This window comes from Aptenodytes forsteri, unplaced genomic scaffold, assembly GCF_000699145.1.
Source record: "Aptenodytes forsteri isolate BGI_AS27 unplaced genomic scaffold, ASM69914v1 Scaffold2, whole genome shotgun sequence".
In the NCBI taxonomy this organism is placed as follows: Eukaryota; Metazoa; Chordata; class Aves; order Sphenisciformes; family Spheniscidae; genus Aptenodytes; species Aptenodytes forsteri.
In genome coordinates, this window is record NW_008795695.1 from 18,808,748 (window position 1) to 18,829,915 (window position 21,168).

At 37.1% G+C, this 21,168-nt stretch overlaps 1 protein-coding gene across 3 annotated transcripts in view; it reads left to right on the top strand.

Annotated features, from left to right (window-relative positions):
• Positions 1 to 21,168, top strand: part of DMD (dystrophin) — a 1,230,427-nt gene that overhangs the window by 549,405 nt on the left and 659,854 nt on the right. For all 3 annotated transcript variants that reach the window (XM_009283051.2, XM_009283049.2, XM_009283050.2), the window contains one exon: positions 18,686 to 18,836. In XM_009283051.2, the coding sequence (XP_009281326.1) occupies positions 18,686 to 18,836 (151 nt within the window). The remainder of the gene's footprint in view (positions 1 to 18,685; positions 18,837 to 21,168) is intronic.

Below are 21,168 nucleotides of genomic sequence, written 5' to 3' on the forward strand. Positions count from 1 at the left end.
ATCCTGTAATCTTTTCATTAAGGATTAATAAGAAAACTAGGAATCAGCTTTATTTCTGTTTGTCCACAAACACGCTTCAGTCCTGTTTGCTACTATTTTGCTTTCTTTTGTTACTCTGGAACATAATGTATCAGAAAATATGTATTGTATTTCTGCTTGTATCAGAACTAGTGTGGCCAGCAGGAGTAGGGAAGTGATCGTGCCCCTGTCCTCGGCACTGGTGAGGCCGCACCTCGAATCCTGTGTTCAGTTTTGGGCCCCTCACTACAAGAAGGGCGTTGAGGTGCTGGAGCGTGTCCAGAGAAGGGCAACGAGGCTGGTGAGGGGTCTGGAGAACAAGTCTTATGAGGAGCGGCTGAGGGAACTGGGGTTGTTTAGCCTGGAGAAAAGGAGGCTGAGGGGAGACCTCATCGCTCTCTATAACTACCTGAAAGGAGGTTGTAGCGAGGTGGGTGTTGGTCTTTTCTCCGAAGTTAACAAGTGATAGGACGAGAGGAAATGGCCTCAAGTTGCGCCAGGGGAGGTTTAGATTGGATGGAAGGAAAAATTTTTTTACTGAAAGAGTGGTGAAACATTGGAACAGGCTGCCCAGGGAAGTGGTGGAGTCCCCATCCCTGGAGGTATTTAAAAGACGTGTAGATGAGGCGCTTAGGGACATGGTTTAGTGGGCATGGTGGTGTTGGGTTGACGGTTGGACTCGATGATCTTAGAGGTGTTTTCCAACCTTAATGATTCTATGATTCTATGATTCTATGTAGGTTTACAGTATATTTGTACACATAGCGTACCATATTTATGATATTAACAGAAAATCCTGATTGCAACAGCCATGCTAAACCAGAGTATAGTCATGAAACCTTTTGCATTGCACGATTGGTCAGTATTTATACAATGTTAGTGTAGGTTAGGAGCTCTGTGTCAGGTAGCAGGAGAAGCAGGACTCTTCCATGAGAGAGAACAAGCCAGGAACCAAGGGTGACCCCAGTACCTGCAGCTCCCTTACTGGGGCACAGTCCCACAGCATCTGACTGGAGTGGGCAGGGGTGGGTGCAGGTAACAGGGTCCATGGATAGTCCCAGCTGAGGCAAAAAGTGATGAACCAGAACCAGGGGCCACCCAGGGGGCCTAGTCAGGAGCCAAAGGAGACAAGGCCAGAGACAGGACTGGAAACAAGGCTACAACATGGGTCCGAAGTTCATTCAGGAGATGAGGCCAACAACAGGAGCGGAGACAAGCGGTCCTTCCAGGAGACAAGCTACCTACGGCGTAGGTCCAAGGTCCATACACTGTAGCTCAGGCCCAGGCCTGAGACGGAATGGGGGTCCTGGGCTTATGGGCAGGGGTGTGGTCCCAGTGAGGCTGGTCAGGGACAGTAAGGCCAGTTGATACCCGCAGTGCCCTAGCACTCTGCAGGTTTCAGTGGTTCCAGCTCAGTTGTTGCCTTGGGAATTTTGTTTTACCATTTTTTTTGTGAGTGTTTGAAAGAAGAGGCCTGTGAGCGTTTGAGCTGCTTCTCCCTAAGCCTGGCGACTAATGAAGGGAGAAGGACGAAGCCTGACTGCGGCCTAAAGCATTAAAGCCATGAAGACCATCACAAGACAAGTGGATTTGGAAAGCTTTACTAGATTTGGTTTAATTTTTACAGCTTTCCCAAATCTTCCTCTGTTACATAACCCCCAATCTAGCCAACCACCTGACAAATAGTGGAGCTACTGCAGATGGGTTATTTCTGTGTGGCTATCAAAGGTGGAAGGCTGCGCAGCATATGTCCACCCTGGACGGGACCCAGCACACAGCCACCTCAGCCTTGACAGTGGTAAACAGATTTAATTTTGCACTCCATCTGTGCAAATCTTTTCCAGTTAGACTTTATGTTAGTACTATTTGAGTCTAAAAAAGGTAGGTTACTAATCCAGAGTGACACACAGATTCTGAATGGGAAGTCTGAATTTTAGTCCTGGGCTCTTACTGCATCACTGGTTGTGCCACTTAGTGGTAAAAAGCACAAGAAATCTTGGCTACAGTGGTGTGATAATCCTTGAATTTAAACATTTTCTCTAGACAGCATTTTTGTATTTGAAGTATGTTTTGAAATGTAAATTATGCACTGAAGTCATCAGCATATACCAGGCAAAGACTGAAAAATTGAAATAAAGCCTTTATATATATATACAGACAAGTGTACATATGTATATTGCACATACACAGCTAAACTATTCTATGGAGATGGCTGCTGAATTAAATTGCTATTAAAAAAAAAACAAAACAAAAAATTACCCATAGTTACATGGAAGATGTTAAGTAGATTTTACTTGTGACAATGAAGAATCTGACAATTAGGATTAAATATGATTTTAGGGATTCTCATTTTAATACTCTTGATATTGTAAGTAATATAAATGGTGTGTTGTGTATGATTTCTACTAATATGCAGCTCCTTCTGTCATCCAGTTTTCTACTGAGACATATTTATAGTAAGTAGAATAAATTAATTACAGAACCATGTAAACCAAGGATGTAATTCCATCTAGTAAAATCCCCTGAAGTGGAGCTTTGAGTTGTTTGCCATGTAAGGGAAGCAAAGCATAGGTAAGTAGACTTTGCTGCTAGGTCAAAGCTTTTCCCTGGGGGTGATGTCCAAAAATAAGAAAGATTGTTTTATTCTTCTACAGCTTGTTTTATTGACCCTTTTCCTGGTTAGCACAGAAAACAGTAGGATTCCTTCTACCTTACATCTCCCTCCCTTTCTTTTGTATGTATGTGTCTACAAATGAGCAGCACGTTTTCTTCCTGCCTAATTTCAAGCAAGCTAAACACCTGCTCTACGTTTTTAAGTAGGTATAGCCATAACTTTGGAATTTTAAACACCATTTTCTTAAAATCTCAGTTTACTTATTTGACCTTCTATTGTTAAAGGAACAATGAAAGTAAGATTTCTCTAAGAAATATAAGGCACATCTCGGGGTGACTGCAGTATTTTTATCTGTGTTTACATAGCATGATGTGCATAGTCATCTATTTTTTTCTTCTGCAGTTATGCACCACTTTCATAATAATTTCAGTCCATTCTGTACAGATGCTTTACTGCAGAAGCCCCATTAGGATCAGTACTGTTCTTTGCTGATGCTGAAATGTGCCTATGACAATCACTAGGTTTGCCTAGGACTGAACCAGAAATAATCAGGGCTCAGAGAACTAAAAATATAGCTTACTACAGCTTGATCAAAAAGAACTGTTTTTCCCTAGTTAAACAACTCATCATGTCTTTTCCCATAACAATTTGGGAGAGATTATTTGAGTGGGAGAACGCTGTATTGATCTCCAGGAATTGGCAGGAGACCGGGAGCCTTTTTTAAACTACTTCAAGGGTTTTCTTTTTGGAAAAGTCAAGCTGACTATCATCTTGTAAATAGAACTGTACAGCCCTCCCCCCTCCCCGAAAGGGGAAGTTGCTGTAGCTTAAAGAGCTATTTTGCTGTCACTACTTTATCCTCGGGGACTATAGCTTTGTGTTTCCTAGTTACAGAAGGAAGGGGAATAAAGTATCTGTGGAGAACCAATTGCAGGAGCTTCCACTGCAGTTAGCTGCCTACTCTGGCGAGCAAGAAGGGATTTTCAAGACTTTCTTTAGCGCTGCAGACAAAGCAGGGGGAATCTCAAAATCTTTTTGTGAAAATCTATTTGAGTGTTGTTTTCTACTGATAAGTAAGTTTGTACAATAGAACTGCAGTTCTGCAAATTCTAAGCAAAATGTAATGATATTTTGAAATGATTGGTTATTTGTCCAAGCAGTGTTAGAAACAGTAACAATTCTCTTGCAGCCACTGGTAGGTCATGTGCCATGAATGGGATTGGGATGTCAGGTTGTCTTTCAGGGAGATACTGGCATTTCTTTCTGGCTGCTACCTAGACTGCCATTTCTCTCTAACTCATGTATCTGGCAAGCAGATCTGAAAAGCTGGAGAAAAATTGTGTTGCTAGGCTGGAAATCCCTGAGATGTCAGCCGCAAGGTAAGGTGGGAAATATGATTAATAAGGACAGGGGAATTGAAGCCTCGTTAGTCCCTGTTGTAAATCCACACTTTTTAGTTGTACCTTATTGCTCTTAAGAGCATCTCTTTTTTTTCCTGTGAAAGCTGAGTTGTTCATTGTGCTAAATATTAATAATCATAGAAGACATACTTCCTTCTAACAAAGAGGATCAGTATTGAAACAGAGAAATTTATATTATTCCAGCAGAAACATTACCCTATGTGTTGCTCACAGCCTTCCTCAGTATTGTTTCCTGCTTAGATTTTCTTTTCTATAAAATTAATGAAACAGTGAACATCTCCGCAGTCCAAGCTATCTAATTATTGTGTTTTGAGGAAAAGTGCAGACTTCTTGGAAGATTTATTTCCAAATTCCAAACTCCTTGATTTTATGGGCAAATTAAAAGATCTACATTAAATTCAACATAAGCCTGTGTCCCATAACATTTAAAATTCTTGTCGTGGATCCTGGACAATTTTCCTAGAAAGAGTTCTCAGGGGTTTTTTATGACACAAAAAAAGCTATAGCCCCTAGGGGCTGCAGCTGCAGAAAGAAATAGGCCAAATGTACATAATTCTAAAAATGTTCCTGGGCTTAATCTCTCATAGTGCCTGATTAATGGGTTTGTATGCCACAGAAGACTGATAAAGACCCTAATACTCTTATTGCTGTAGACACACCTCCAAACTCAGTATGTGCATGTTTAGAAGATGGGCAGCTCCATCATGCTGCCCAACTCTTTATGCTAATAAAACACCCAAAGCTTTCTGCTATGATATAGTACTGAAAAGTCTTATAGTTGTGAATTTTCATACAAAGCGGGTCTCTCTAAAACATCAAAATATGAGTTAGGAAAACTTCACTTAATGAAGTATGCACTACAAATATTCTGTATAGCTTCATGCACCACTTCTCTTTGGTTAGTTTATCTACAAAGAAGTAAAACAAGCTTTATTACATAGTTAGGTCACAGTAGCCATGGCAAAGTATAGACATTTTTATCAAGTCTGTTCTAATATACCTGACAGTTCAATTAACAAGTATTAACTAAAAATATCTCCAGCTGGGACACTTAATAACTAAAAATTAATTGTAACTGCTTGAAAATCTCATCTTTTCCTCTTCTTCATAATTTCTTATGCCTGGAATCTTGCTATAGCTCTTTAGGATCATAATTGCATGTTGTTGTACAAGAACGTAAAAGTTATTGTACTCAAATCAGAGGAAAACAGAACATATTCATTATATTATTAAATAGAGCTCTAATATTGCAATGCAAACTTTAAATGAACCAGTAAACAAACTTATAATATTGTTATGACTAATTTAAACACTGCTAATCTATATACACATATATTCTACTAATTACTTTCTTTACTGTGAGTAAATAAGTATTGTTAAACTGAACCAGTCAGTTTTAAATGAAGCTTATCTTTAAGTTCCATTTCAGAGCTTTTCGTTTGTGACTAATTCTCACTGTCCAGTGGCAATGACATATGGACTATATGAAAGATCAGAGCATCATAATATGTGAGCTTCTTTTCTCTGACAGACGGGCTATGTCTGTTCAGCTTCTATTGATTCTTGCTGTAGTGCTGTGTTCCCAAAAGACTAGATCTCTGTTTAGCTTCCATGTTCCAAAAAAAAGAGAAAAGTGTGGTTTCAGGTAGGAGATAACCAAAGACAGAAACTGCATTAAACTTACCTGTTACAGTCTTAATCTGCATAACCTTAGAGTCTGTTTCAATTATACTCCGCCTTTTTCCCCTGGTGATTGACTAGGATGTGCAATGGAGACTCTCCACTGCTCAGAAAGATTGATGAAGGCATTTGCAGCAGTAGCTGACCATCTTACATTGTACAGCGCTGGCCTCTAGCGTCACCTCAGCAAGAATTTTTTTAATGAATAACTTGCTTGCATAATTTGAGCTAGCTTCACACCTATTTTATTCCTTGAGATGAATGATGAACGGATAGAAGGATGACGTGAATGAGATTCTTTACTAGACCTGTACTGGACAGCCACAGTTTATGCTTCTGAGAGCTACCTCCAGAACTGATAGCGGTTTTCTGGAAGCTATTCTATCCAGTCATAAACTTTCCTAACTGACTTGGATCAAGTGGTAGCATATACTTGCATTGCTGACTCCGCCCTTATTTGCACCCTGGCATGGCTTCAGACAGCCCAAGCATGGTCTAAGCGTATAAAAAACAGTTCCACTATCCATCATTATTTCTATTCAATGGTAACAAGTTGAGCCTTCTGGCTGCCCATTTGTCTTCAGCAACCAACCAGATCCAGACACCTCTTTCCTTGCCTGGAAATGTGCTCAGCTAGTCTGTGGGCAAATGGTCTTTGGTCTCCAAATTTTGCATCAGCATATTGGATTTTCAGATCCTGTCATGCATTCCTCTTTAACTTCCAAAGCCAGCATGTCACAATACTCCTAAATTGTGCTGTACAAGCAAGTATGGTGACTGGAGTCCCTTCATCTGCACTGAAAGACAGCTGATTTCTGAAATTAGTACCTTCAGTGTCAGAATCACTTCTTAGGAGTTTATTAATCAAGAGTGCTTAGGATGCTAGAGGATCTGAATGATGTTGTCATAAGCGGGAGGTTAAAAACTGTATGCCCCAAAGCACTCTGGAGTTGTCAGTTTTGAGAGTGGTCTTACTTTAAGTCATGCACGAGGTGACTGTACACACATGGGCAAGCATTTGAAGGAGCAACAAGTTACTTATCAATATTTATCAAATGCCTGTTGCATCTGCTGAACATGTTAAAGTTCACAAATCCCTGCTTTCATATGGCTTTGGACTCCTTTTGACCAAAAAACTGTTGGGCTAGACAAAATACTGGATACACAGAATTCACTTTGTCCTTTCTATACACATCAGAGAACAGGAAGAAATGTGAATGTTTGCTTTGGGTATTGCTAAGATTGAAAGTGTTTTCAGTATAAAGGGAATCAGTGAACACGCATGCCCCTGCAGTGTCAGTATACCTGTACATAGCACTATATCTATACTGTCTATATCTGAATTTAGATATTTATATTATCTGTTCTCTACATTGACTATAAAGGAAGATTAAAATGACCAGATGGCTTTCTGAGATATTTTGGGGTCCTTTTGATCAGATGTATCACAATCCCAGTTGCTAGAGAGGTAATCTTCTTTTTGTGCAGTTTCTGAGTTAGTTAAAAGTTTTTGCAACTTTGTGATCTGAAAAAGCCTCAGCAACTTTATTTTCCTCATTGAGTATATTTGTCAGTTATCCCTTCTTGCTGCAAAACTTTCTAATCTGGTGGATGGATGTTAGAAATATAGTATATATAGTATAGTATAGTATATACATGTGTGTGTATGTATTCATATATATATTTATATATGATAACGATAGTGTACATAAACTTATATATATTTAAATAAGAAATATAGTGTGTATATATGTAATGCTGGATAACATAAGTCCTATTTCTGGATCATTTAATGTCAAACATGGCATTTTGTGCCTCTTTTAAGTACTTTTTTCTGACTACAGATATCATAAACCCTTAATGGTATGGGTTTCCAGGGAAAAATGCTGCTTGCACCTCTGTCCATCTATCCCTACTTCATGTCCCACCTTTCAACAGTCTGACAATTCTCCTGTTCTTTTTTGCGGCGGACAAGTGAGAAGCAAAGGGTGGGGGTGGAACTAAGCTTGAATTAATTTATTTCCCAAATCATAATTTAACAAAGTTAATAAATTATAAACTGACATATTATAATCTTACAAATCATATAGTCAGGTTGGCTGAGTTAATAAGGGTAACTATTCCTTACCTCTCAATTTGACCCTGCGTGTCTACACGCCTGTTTTTCAGTTAGAAGATCTGAAACCTAGGGTCGAGGTGCCACTGCAACATATGCTGTTCATATGCAGTAACTTTGGTCCATGTAGACACTGTAGCCATTCATCAGGGATTCCTGGACATCCAGGCTACCCCAGTTGCCAGAGTGTGAAATCCTGGTAAATTGCCACTCAAAAGAGTACAACAATAATTATGCCTAAAAGCAGTAGTCTGCAGCCAGAATTGGTAGGGCTGGCAGGCTGCTCTGAAAATACATTTGAGATTCTTTACTGTGTTGCATGTACCACCCACATTAAGACTCTACTTTCCAAACAGATGCAAACAGTCAACCCTGGAAAAACTGAAGGGAAGGGGTTTTGCTTTTAAAGTACTCTGAAGTATAGAAATTAAAATCTTTTACTGCTTTGTTACTTTGAGTTACACAATTATGTAATCCAGAAAATGTATCAATGTCAACATGCTCCAAAATCAACAACATAAAGAGGAAATGAGTTTATGAGCAAATGTATTTCCAGGTCACCAAAGAATACATGGGTTTTGTCACTAGAAGGTCTCATTTTTCTAGGACTCTATTACATTAACTTGAAAATAAATGACAAGGCAAATGTTCATCAGGCTTGTAACAACATGTAGGCACTTTGCTCAGTTCTTTAGTCTCTAACTTCATAATTTTACAGGGAGAGTGAAAGCAATTATTCTTCTATTTTTCACTGAGTTATCAAGTTGCTGAGTAGCCTGTTCTCTACTTCATGTTATTTAGAATATAGGTAATAACTTCCTGATACTGACCCTTTTAGGCAGCTGTACGTTGTTTAAATTCTCCATATTACTAGTAGTACAATCATATGTGTTAGCCAAAATGGCTTTTTCTATGCATTCATGAAGTAAGAACTTCTAGCCTGATAAGTTAAAATTGACAGTGTCTAAGGTCTTTCGTTATTCACAAGACTAATATATATAATACTCTGAACATTTTTTTTTGTAAATTAATACATATAATTAGCAAGTATATATTTATAGAGAATATATATTTGTATATATACATACATATAAAATCCCTCATAATTACCCCATTTAATTTTTTGAGCTTTTAGATGGTAGTAGTTGCCAATGTTATGGTAACCTTTACCGTTCAGCTACTTTTCCACATGCATTGTATTTCCAAAAACAAAATACAAATACATTGTATTTCCGAATGCATTGTATTTTTCCTGTTTATCCTGCCTATTGCAAATACTTTATTTAACTACAGTAGATCATAATTCACAGTAGTTAAAGGTAAAAAACAAGTTTTCAAATGCCACCACTCTAAAATTACTTATCAAGGTTTAATGGTACTGAAAAATAGACTTTCTGTTTATAGTAGCGGTTTTTGTTTGGTTTTCTGTTGTACTAACTAGTATCAGAATTATTTAAGATATTTGTTAAACATGAAAAAGATACTGTAAAGTATCTTATCTGAACAGGCTCTTTATGACTCAGAAATATTTTCTCCGGGTTAGCAGTATGATGCATGCTGTCCTCTATCAATACAATTTTCTCTGCTTTTCCCATTCCTATCATTTCTGTAAGATTCATCAACATTTTAGTTTCAGAAAAATAGAGCTGTTAACTATACGCTACTCTTACAATTAGACCTAGTAACTGCTACTTGGACCTAAGTTTCTCATCTCAAATGAATTTTCCAAATGAAAGGGAAAAGGTGTTTTTTATTGTAAACTCTTAAAAAACCCAATCACTTATTAAAAAGGTTTTTAACTGACTGAAAAACTCTACAAAGTAAAACGTACCTACCACGAATATAGGCATCAGTATTTTAAGAAGATAATGCTAAGTACTCTGTTATTACTATGATTTTCAGTGAAACGAGGAAGTCTAATTTTCTTATGCCAGTATATATATTTCTCTACATATCTGCCATACCTTAAACAGCATAAATAACATCTGTCAGACTCAGGGAGTCAACAGCCAGCTTTAACTGGTATCACCAGTTTTCTGTTATTCCTCCTGCTCTAAAGCCACCATTGTAGGGGGATTTTGAGATAGGCAGTGGAAATAATGACTAGAACAGGACAATTTTGGAGGCTAAAACGTGTTATTACAGGTTGAACTAAGAATTCTGTCATTGGAAATCATAGTGTTTAAGCACTTCATAGTAGTTACAGGGGAATACCGAGGGGACATCCTGTAATAATATACCTCCAATATTGCATTACACATACTTATGCTCTGGGCCATGAATTCACTGAAATGAATTTTTTGTTTATGAATTATGATGGTAATTTGAGGAATTTGTGAGACCTCGTTTTCCGCAACTGGATATTGTCAGTTCTCTGTAATTCTGGGTCTTGCACCTGTTTCTGTGTCCAGTCTGTAGAAACTATCATTGAGTCTTGTCCCAGAATGGATCTGAACTGCAGTAGAACCTTTAAGCCAGAACGTGCTGCTGGGTTTCACTGGTGTTGACTTCGAATATGTCTATGAGTATTTTAATTTGGGTTGGGATCACCTGCTTGCTGTGCTCTGCCTCACACCGAAAAGTGCACTGGATTCACTTCAGATGAAACCAAGCTGGAAGAGGCTCTCTCCAGGAGCCTGTCTAATGCACTCCAGCAGTTAATGGGCACTTGGTCTGTGGGATGCAGGTGCAGCTGGGCAGGCCAGGCAGGCTAACACCCCTTGCCGGAACATGGCTGTGTCCTCTGTGCTGGCTGCCCCCACCTTCCAGCCACCATCCTGTAGTCACAGATGCTGGGACTTTGAAGGACAGTGGAAATATTTGCTCAGTGTGTTGTTTAAACACCAGCACACAGGCCGTTTGAGGCTTCAGGCTCTGGTGGTAGAAGAGGGCACTGGAGCTGTGCAGAAGGGATGTTTGAGCGTGTCAGGGTGCAGCGAGGCTGGGGTAGGGGACTGCAGGCAGGGACCTCTCCCAGTGGTGCCACCGTGCCTGGAGGTGGGGAGCAGAGCCAGGCTGGGTGCAGTGAGCAGGGTGTGCTGTGGGCATACCTACAGAGTAGCCCACCCAGGTCAGGGCCTGAGCTTAAATATGGCTCTGAAGCTCTATATCTGGGCAGAAACACCAGATGAGGTTTCTCTCAGTCATTTCTCGCTATGTTGCTGGGCTCACCAAAGCCCGATGACAGGTCACGCTGCTGTGCCACGTCAGAGCTGGCCTTAAGCATGCCAGACCCCCTGGGGTGGGGGAAGGAACCTGGAGAGCCTAGGAGGGGGCCCACAGCACCCTGGCAGTTAGTGAATGCGGTTTTTCACCCGTATTTCATTTTATCAGACGGATGCTACCGTAGGGTGGGTAATGATAACACACTGGAGCATCCTGGCTAGACATGCAGTGTACACTGTCACCCATCATGAGGATGAAATGTGTGCATACCCTTTACATGCAGGCAGAAATACTAGTTTGGATTTCTATAAAATTGAGACACTGTTCTTTTCATGTAAAATGTTTAATTTGGGGATTTCTTATCATGGCAATTTTTGATAGTTTCACTTTGGCAAGCTATGAAATTTGTAGTTTTATTACCAATTGCATTAATAATTTATTTTGTATAAGGGAGTTGCAATATGCTACTCTCTCACCTAGGTCACAATTAATCAAGTTATTTTCTCTAGGGAAAGGTTGTTACCTGCTTTTAAGCCAGGTGTCTAGGCACAGTTCTCTAAAATACATCATTTCATCTCTGTTCTGATGAAGGAAAACTTTTTAGGAAAAAAACAAAGGTGGAATTTTGAAGTTCAAATTCATATGCATAGTAAATAACCTTATTTAGCGTGGAAGAAGAATGTATGTTTTATAAATTATATGGAGTGTTTCTTTTTACACTATTGACACATGGCATCCATTAGAACCCAATGGAGGTTTTGTATATTTATTAAATGTAAATGGTTATTAAGTTTATTGGTCTCTCATGCTTCATAAAAATGAATTTGTATGTCTAAAAACCAGCAATGACTGACATGATCTTGCTTTTTCATTGCCAATTTAATTGTCATTGTCTTTCATACAGTGATTAACACTGAATGGTATGATATCAGTAACTATATGATGGGAAATTGAGTTGCAGACTACTGGGGCAAGAACAATAATACAATCAATACAATTCAAGATATAAAAATGTTTATAATGTAATTGTAATTTATTATGTTTTTAATTTATATGTAATGCTGCAGAACCTACTTTCTGGGAAGAGGAGAGAAATTACATTTTGTAATGATGGATGGCATTGTTATGGTTATTTGGGTTGCAGTTTATTTTTTATTTCTGATCATTTACTATTTTGTGGATGAAAGGCAGGGTGCAGGGGTGTGAATAGAATATATACAGCTGGGTCTTGTCCCAGAATGGACCTACAGCAAAACCTGGGAGCAAGATATGTGGCAGTGTCTAAAATGAGATTATCACTTCTAGTGCAAATGCAGAGAGGATATGTAAATTAAATATAAATTAAGCACTCAAAAGACATGAATTCTGTGAAATAAAATGAAAACATCAAAACCTCTGAAAATGGGTTAGCTGTTTCTTTAAGCACTTTAAATGGAGACATTGCTTGAAAAAAACGAGTTTTCTTGTTTTATTATCTGTAAAAATGGCCTTAAGTATTAAAGTTAGTGCTTTCACATACTAATACATAATTATTTATACTACTTTGATGTTTTGTGTATTTTTACGAGGTGCTAATTGTGCTGAATCAAGTTGACAAAACTGCATAATTTGTAGGTTAATATTAGCATAATCCTACAGTACATTGTTTAGCAACAGTACAGAAATGAAGTTTATTGAATCTTTTTCCAAGATGATGAATAAGAGTGTATGTCTCTAACAATAATAATTTCTATGACATAAATCATGACTTTTAGGGAAGTTTGTAACTAATAGTGTTCTTTTTCATGTGGGCTAACTGGCTGTGAAGTTTTGCTAAAGTGGAATGTATCATAGAAGTGGGTTTCATAGTTTATCAAGGAATGTTATCAAAATATCGAGGAATTAATTGAATCACAGATGCAAAATTAAGATTTGGTTTACAACAACAAACCAATAACCTTTTGCACCCCATCTCATGTTTGTGACTTTCCTGTATTCAAAGGTCTTTCCTTCCACCTTTGCATGGCTTTTTAAAAATGGCGGCCTTGGGACATGGAACATCAAGTTCAGTCCCATTGTATAGAGTTCCACTGACAGCATATCCAAATTGACATCTGTAAATCTTTGTGCAATATCATGTACAATACTACCAAGGAATATTAAATTTTGCTTATAGCAAGTCAAGCCTAAAGGTTTACTAGAATGATAATCTTTGAAGGAAGGAAAGCACCAATATTTTTATGGCTTCATGTAAATTGTCCTGCATATTACCTCAGCAGTTGTCTTTGGTTGCTTTTTTGCTTTCTTGCTTTCCGGAGGCAAAATAAATCCATTATGCGCTAATGAGAAAACAGCAAATCACTTCCTCAAGCCATTGCTTAACATGTTCCCTGCTGGAGTGTCAGTGCATATAGAACAAAATCAGGCTGGTGTATAAATTGTTTTTCACTTGTCAACTCTAACATACTCAAGTTAGAGGAATAAGGCTACCTTACTAAGTGTCAGAGCTCACGTACAATGCTTATGCCCTTTGCCATGTATACAAGTCATACATTCTAGTCTGGAGTCCAATGGAACCTAACGCTTGGCTTCAGGGTGCCCGTTTGTATCTTCTTATCGAGCATATGCTAAGAAAAACAGGAGAGGAGGACACATCAAGGAGGAAATACTGCCCAAATATCAGACAGTCACCTCCTATCCACACCATTTTCACTTATGCCTGTCAAAGGGAAAGGGATTAAGTAGATGAAGATACAGGTGAATGGATACACTGGGTTTTTTTAGCTCAGTGTGGGGTGCCCGTTTGTATCTTCTTATCAAGCATATGCTAAGAAAAACAGGAGAGGAGGACACATCAAGGAGGAAATACTGCCCAAATATCAGACAGTCACCTCCTATCCACACCATTTTCACTTATGCCTGTCAAAGGGAAAGGGATTAAGTAGATGAAGATACAGGTGAATGGATACACTGGGTTTTTTTAGCTCAGTGACTCATCTCTGACAGCAAACAAGGGTGGATCCCTAGGTAAGAGTATATGAATCGCAAGGCCTGTAATGACACTTTCCTAACCTCCAAATTGTGTGCTTGGGGATTCCTGAGGCAGCCATAGTCTTTCTGAGTTTTCATAGTCCTCAGAGCATTGCTCTTTTATGATTTCACTTACGAATTTTTACCATCTCCATTCTGCTGTGCCAAGACTTCAGCAACTTAGCTGCTCAACGTTTGTGGTTAATTAGCCTTCTCCTTTTGTGGGTTTTGAACTTGCCACCTGGTAACAGGATTGCAAATGCTAAAACAAACAAGCAAGCAAGCAAGCAAAAGCCTCTTTGTTTTTAAATTTTAGAAAGCTATTTAAAGTAGTACTGTGTGTAAAAGGATGCAATACACAGATTTAGCAGGGGAAGCTCTCACTTAGGTACACCCAGGAGGGGTGTCCCATAACACACAGTGTGAACATGAAACTGCACAGTGATAACCCCTTTCACTCCCCATTTCGAATGGACATGCACCTGCCACTGCAGCAACAACTGCATTTGCTTTTATCATTGTAACAGTATTTAAGTATAGTTAATCACTGAAAGACCATTGAATTTTAGTGGATTTGCCTGTCCATAAATGTCCTCTGTTTTTTACTGATGCTTAATATTGGTTTATACTTATTACGCTGAGAGTTACAAGTTTTTTTAAGACATGAACAATAAGCATTAGTATTTAAACTTGTAAGTTTTAGACATACATGTCTTCTCACTGCAGCTTTTCTCTTTTCTTCTCCTTGCAATTCTTATTAGCCAAAGCAAAGAGAGGAAGAATGGAGAGTGATGGAAGATTCAATTTGCAAGTGCTGGAATGCAAATTCAGTGATACTAATATCAACCCCCACTGAATTTTTGCATTTAAGCTACTGATAAACTTCCTCCTGCTGTGAAGAGTAATTTCATTTCGTGAGGAACAGGAGGAAAGCTGTTTTAATGTAGTGTCCAAAATGAGAAACCACACTGGACCAAAAGAAATTGATTTTAACTTTTATTTTCTAGGGGGTTTTTTAAATGTAAAATAAGATTTTTTCCTTGTAATTCAGAGTAAGGTAGTAAAAAAAATATTATAATGTGCCTTTCAATTATGGTTTGACTTGTTTTGAAAAATAAAGTATGATAAATAATCACAGTCATTTTAATAAATAAGTTAGGTGAGTGACTATAATTTTTAAACGGATCAATAGTCTGTTTGCTTACAATATTGCTAAGGAATGCAACACACATGGCAGATCTTGAACTCCTGTGTTCATCTGTAGCTAAGCAGAGCGGTCATAAACATTAACTAGGAATCTAAATGTATTTCTTTGAACATAATTTAAACATATATAAGATTTTTACTGTGATTGTGGTCAGGTTTCATAACAGCAATGAAAAGTAGACCACATTCAAGCCAGTGATTTGAAAACTGGTATCTCCAGTTGGCATTGCTTGATAAAGAGAGAAAAATGCAAAGGACACAATTGACAGGGCAAAGGCGGAAATAAATACCTAGCCATCTCAAGAGGGTTATCCTATATGAAAGGAAGAGAACATAGAAGAAAATTACAGTGGTATAAGATGTTATAGCAGTGTAGGAGGTGTTTGATTACCATAACGTTTTTTTTGTAAAATGTGTTTTCAAATGATACTTTTCCCTAATGTATTCAACAAAAATATTTTGAGTGCATGAGCTGTGCTTATTCTTGAAAGATGTTTTGTAGTACTCATTTTGATGCCTCAACAGCAAAATTCCACCAACTGCTACTGTGTAGAAATTACTATAAACCTCTGTATCTATTTTTCATTCTTAAATAGTCACAGGTTTTGTGCACTGATTATTTTGTATTTGTTTTTTTCTAACAAGTTCTTAGATGGTTGATACTGGGTTCCAAAATAAAATCTGTGAGAATGTTATTTAAATAACAGCTTCACAGTATACTAAAAACTTACTACAGCTTGAGTTTATAGGGAGCAAAGAGGCTTATGTCAGCTTCTGTGGGAAGCTATCAGCCCATAAAGGCTTAGAGGAGTCTTTCAATAAACTACTTTTTGATCTTTAAGTCTTTTTTTTTTCTTAAATATTTTTTAGTTTTAACTAGTAAGATTCTGTATTCTGAATGTTATGATGTATTGTTTTGTCCCAGGCTGCATCTTTCTCCATCTTTATCTGTCATCACTATTAATGGCATAACTGATCATTTGGTCAATCAGTGCTCAGCTCTGGCACCTTCTTTGCCGTGGCTTTATCAGACATGCAGCCATATTAAAATCACTAGAATAAAGATCACCTGATCTATTCTGATAGTTTGTCTGTGTCCATTTCCAATGAAATTTACTGAACACATTGTCATTTATTAGAGTCATTTGGAATGCATGTTTGGACTGCATAGGACTAAGCAGTAACTATTATCTTTTAAATCAAATAAAGGTTCTGGTGTTTAGCAGATATTAACCTCGGGGCCCATGAATCAAGTTCTGCTTGAGGAACAAAAAGAGTTGATTCACAGACAGTTAGAGGACTACTGTTCTCTGCAGAATTTAGACTCCGAAAAGTCTTCTCTGTTCTTTTAAAATGTGTTTTTAAAAATGTTAATTAAATAATTATTAGTTTTCCTTCAGCATCTCATGACCAAACTAGTAGAACAGTACAGTGAATACTTTCATCTCAACTACTTTTTAAAAACAAAAAAATTCTCATAGATTGTGGGGGTTTTCTATGCCTTATATTTTCCCTGTCTTATAGTTAATGTAACAGAATAAGTACAAAGTCTCTGTTTCACTGCTTGCTGGTCCAACTCTACTTTGAGTATTATTAATCAAAAGTGATTACCATATGCAGTATGTTAGAAGTAAGAAAACTGCATCTTTGTATGGGTGCGTTCAGCAAAATAAATCTTCTTTGTCTACCAGAAAAGGAGGTCTAGGGAAAAGTATATATCCTTCTGTAGATGGTTATGAATGGATATAGTGCTACTCATATTGTATGGTATTAAAAGATTTTAAAATGTGAAAACCAAGGTGGGAATATATAACCAACAGAAGAGAAGAAAAACTTATATTTTCTTATAAAAAATGAAAAATCATCAGTACAATAGAAGAGATGGTCTGTATTCTCTGATAGTAACATGATTTTATTTGGTGAATTAAACTCTTTAACATTCAAACAAACGTATAGTTTGTACATACAGAACCAGATTACTTCCTAGAAAAATAATTGAGCATCTTTGGTTTTATCCTTTAAGTACACCCTAAAACCTATTGTAATCCCATAAAGGAGGGTTATTAAACTAAACAGTAGCATGTTTAATGATGATCTGCTAACAAAACATTCTAGCTAATCTCTGATTAGTGATCACATTTTGACACCAATCCAAAACATAGGATAACTGAATTCCTTAAGACATAGGCCATCTGCAAAAAAACCACCCAAATTCTGTCTTCATTCCATTCCTTTAGTACTTGGCAGTCGCTAAGGCAAACAGATCTTGAACCAGATCAGTCAGTCACTCTGGACAAAGACGGATTAGACCTTCCCAAAGTGCCAGAATTACTTACCCAGTCTTTTATGTAGTGGACTGTAGACTTGCAGATGTGGTAGTAATATTTTTCATCTTGCTTATTGTACAAAATTCTGTTTTTTAATATTTTAATTTTGTTTCAATCATCCTCATATTTCAGGCATTTTTATTTTTGCATAACTATCTTTATCAAATACTGAAATTGAAGTGAAACATATATAGAAAAAAGGGTTTAATAAAGGGTGCCTTTACACAATACAAGTAGAAATTCCTTTGAAGAGAGTTGCATTTTCTTTGCAATAATAATAAATTGACATTTGTATCCATTGGAGAGGCAGAGAAAATGAGTTTCTCTCAGTAAAACTGGAGCAGAATTGTAGTATATGCCTGGGATCCTTTGGGGTAGCCACTTCCATTAAGAATTTTCCATTTAAAAAATAGTCTTTTGCATCTGTATTACGTATAATATTACAATTCATATCTCTACAAAAAAAAAAATCCTGTAATCACAATAGGATCATGGGACTAAAGTTGGGAAGTAAGGAATTAAGAATCTGTCTACTGATTTTGCATCCTTTGTCTTATGATATGGTAGGTCAGATGCATCACAGATCTTTCAAGCTATTTTCCCTTTGAAAAGGGATCTAAAAATCACTGTATAGGCACAACACACAGCCAGTATGTTAGCCAGCAGTGATTGTTTGCAGTGTTGGTAGCTACAGCAAATTACTAAGGTGTGTTAGGAGCCTTTTATCAGCACTGGTGTTTTCTTCATGATAGAATCTAGCATCTGACAGAGGGGTATACCCAGTTACACTGGGGCTTGTGGGTATTGTATCTATGATGTGAGTTAGTGTGGGTTAATAAAGCTGTAAATTGAAAACATGTTTTGACCATGGAATTAATTTGAAACATTGCAAAGGATTAAAAAATTGATAAGACACCGATTTGTGACACATATGCTTAATGATAATTTCACTGTTCAGAAGTACTACCGTGTTTCCATTTGATATAACTGTTAGAAATGCTAATACATGATGCCATCAACATCACACCAAATTTGACCTGAGACATCCAACATTATTTTCTTTTTTTTTTCTGTAGTCAATAAATAAAGTACCAATAGATAGTTATTTCATCTCCATTTATACTTGCAGACGATTTGACAAATCTTTGGAAAAGTGGCGGCTATTTCATTGTGACATGAAGAGCTTTAATCATTGGCTAACTGAAACCGAAGAGAAGCTGTCGAGAGCACAGATAGAGGCTGGAGACGTGGGTCATGCAAAAACCAACCAATTTCTCCAGGTATGATTTGATTAATCCATTTCCTGTTTTTCTGCAGTGATTAGAAATTTGCAGGTCTGGGTACTCTATAGTTTTGCAGTTCATTTAAGGAGGATTTCTAGTGTTGAGTGGCCAGTGGCAATTTTGGTCAGATATTTCTGTTGTCCTTGTTAACTAAGAATTTTCACTAGTTTGTTTTAAAATGCATTCTTAAAAGAAGTAAAATATAGGATAACATGGTATATTGTGGTACTTCCATAGTTACATATTTGTTTGGTCTTTATTTAAAGTGCTCATAAATTTCCATTTGAGACTTATGACCAGCAGAAGTATCAGACTTAATTTTAAAATCTTTTGGAAGAAATGTGATTAACCATTGAGCTGTACAAGAGATATCCCATGAACTATGTCTTGCAAGTATTGCTTATTTTGCCTGTTTCATGTTTTAATCAAAGAACCTTGAGGATGCTTTTTGTGAAATGCAGTGTGACAGAATAGCCACTTAGTTCCTATACATCCAGTTCCAATTTGTACGCTTTTCATCTTGCAAGCTCTTCGAGCATCATAAGGAAAATAATAACTCTAGTTTCTTGGTAGTTTATTTCATTTCCCTCTTGTATGATTGGAATGGTAATGGGTATGAAGAATTAATTCTAAACTGACATTTTGCAAGTTGATAGGTTCAGCTGAATAAGATGGCTTGACTAAACTCTGGATTCATGTTATAAATTACTACCTGTGCATAAGAAAAAAATTCCGTTAAACTAATCGGCATTTGTACATTTGAATTGCTGGATTGAATTACTGGATTTCAGGTTGAAAGAAGTTAGGTCTATCTAATATGAAAGGTACAGTTTTGTTTTGAATGCAACACTAATCTACTTTTTGGCCTACGGTTAAAAAAAAAAATCATGTCTTTTGAATTTTAATATTTAAAGTCACATTTTTAAGATTTAGGCTGCTATTTCTTGACTGTAAAACTGCTGAACTGAAAAGGAAACCAAATCATGCAGTGCAAGTATAAAAAAAAAAGATATAAATGTTAAGTAGTACATTAAGCTGAAGTAGTTAAAATAGCAGGTAAATATTTTTCTGCAAATGACTATCAACACTTTGAACACTGAAGAAGTCTAAGATCTGGCTGACAAAATAGAATGTCATCAAGGAATTAAAGATGCTCTTTATTGTGTATGTAAAAGGTAGCAGAGCTCATGTGTATTTCCACTGAAATTTTGTCTCCCTTTCTCTGTGCCACAGTTTTAAGCATTTCTTTGAAAAACATAAAATACTAAAGTAAGACATGAGTATCTATGTGATGAATAGTAATACAGTGTCATAAAGCCTTACCCTTTCTTCTTTCCTTTGCCTCTGCTCCATCACCCTTCTTGGCAATATTCTGGTATCCTTGAGCAGCTTCAAATGAGCACTTAAAAAAAATGGATCCATGGAAAACGTGTTTGTCTCCTTTATTCTAACCCCTTTCTAAAACAATAGATTTGCTCTCTGAGAAGAGGTTGATTTTTGATAGTGCGCAGACCAAGGTAAGATGTATCATAGATGTTATAAATGCACTGGGTGTGTAGCACATTTCACAGACCCAACAGATTAGAAACATTATTTTCTTGTCGTCATTGAGAAGGAAGTTCATACTGAATTGAACATCACACTGAAAGACCCTGAGATAATGTCTTGTTATGTAGAAGCTTAGATTTCAGTGTAGAACAAGATTGCTTCTGTTTTACATTTCCCTTTGACCTAGCCTCCTTCTCATCTGTTATCCATTTGTTATTTTCTTATGCAATATATGAGAACATTTTGAACATGTTTGCAGAATGGATTTCTACCAAAATTTTCATTTCGCAGTCCATCAAGCTTTTTCTTTCTTCCTTTTTCCCTTGTGTTAGGAATACCAGGAACTCATGAATTTGTCTCTCAAACATTTCATTTAGTTCAGTACAACAGACAAAACTACCCTTCTAACAAAAATTCACATAATGTGAAAATATTCCAACTAACCTCAAGAATGTAGACCCAATGTTAGTTAACATTTATTTGTGAAAGAATGTTTAGTCTGAAGTTGCATTGTCCCCATTCTCCTCCTTGGTTCCTTCTTTATTTTGCTGGGTCTTGTTTGAAAAGTATTAGGCTTCTGTGAGGCTGACAGAAGAGATCATTAGAATTTCCATTAGGTAAACAGTTAAAACAGCTGAGCATTTTGATTTACTAGATTAGCAACTTGTTTTATTAACGAGATCATGCTGCTTAGTGAACCATATTCAGAATTAACAGGATTTGTTTGAAAATGCTTCCACAAGCAAGTGAATAGTCTTGTATTCAACAAGGAACTCTTTTA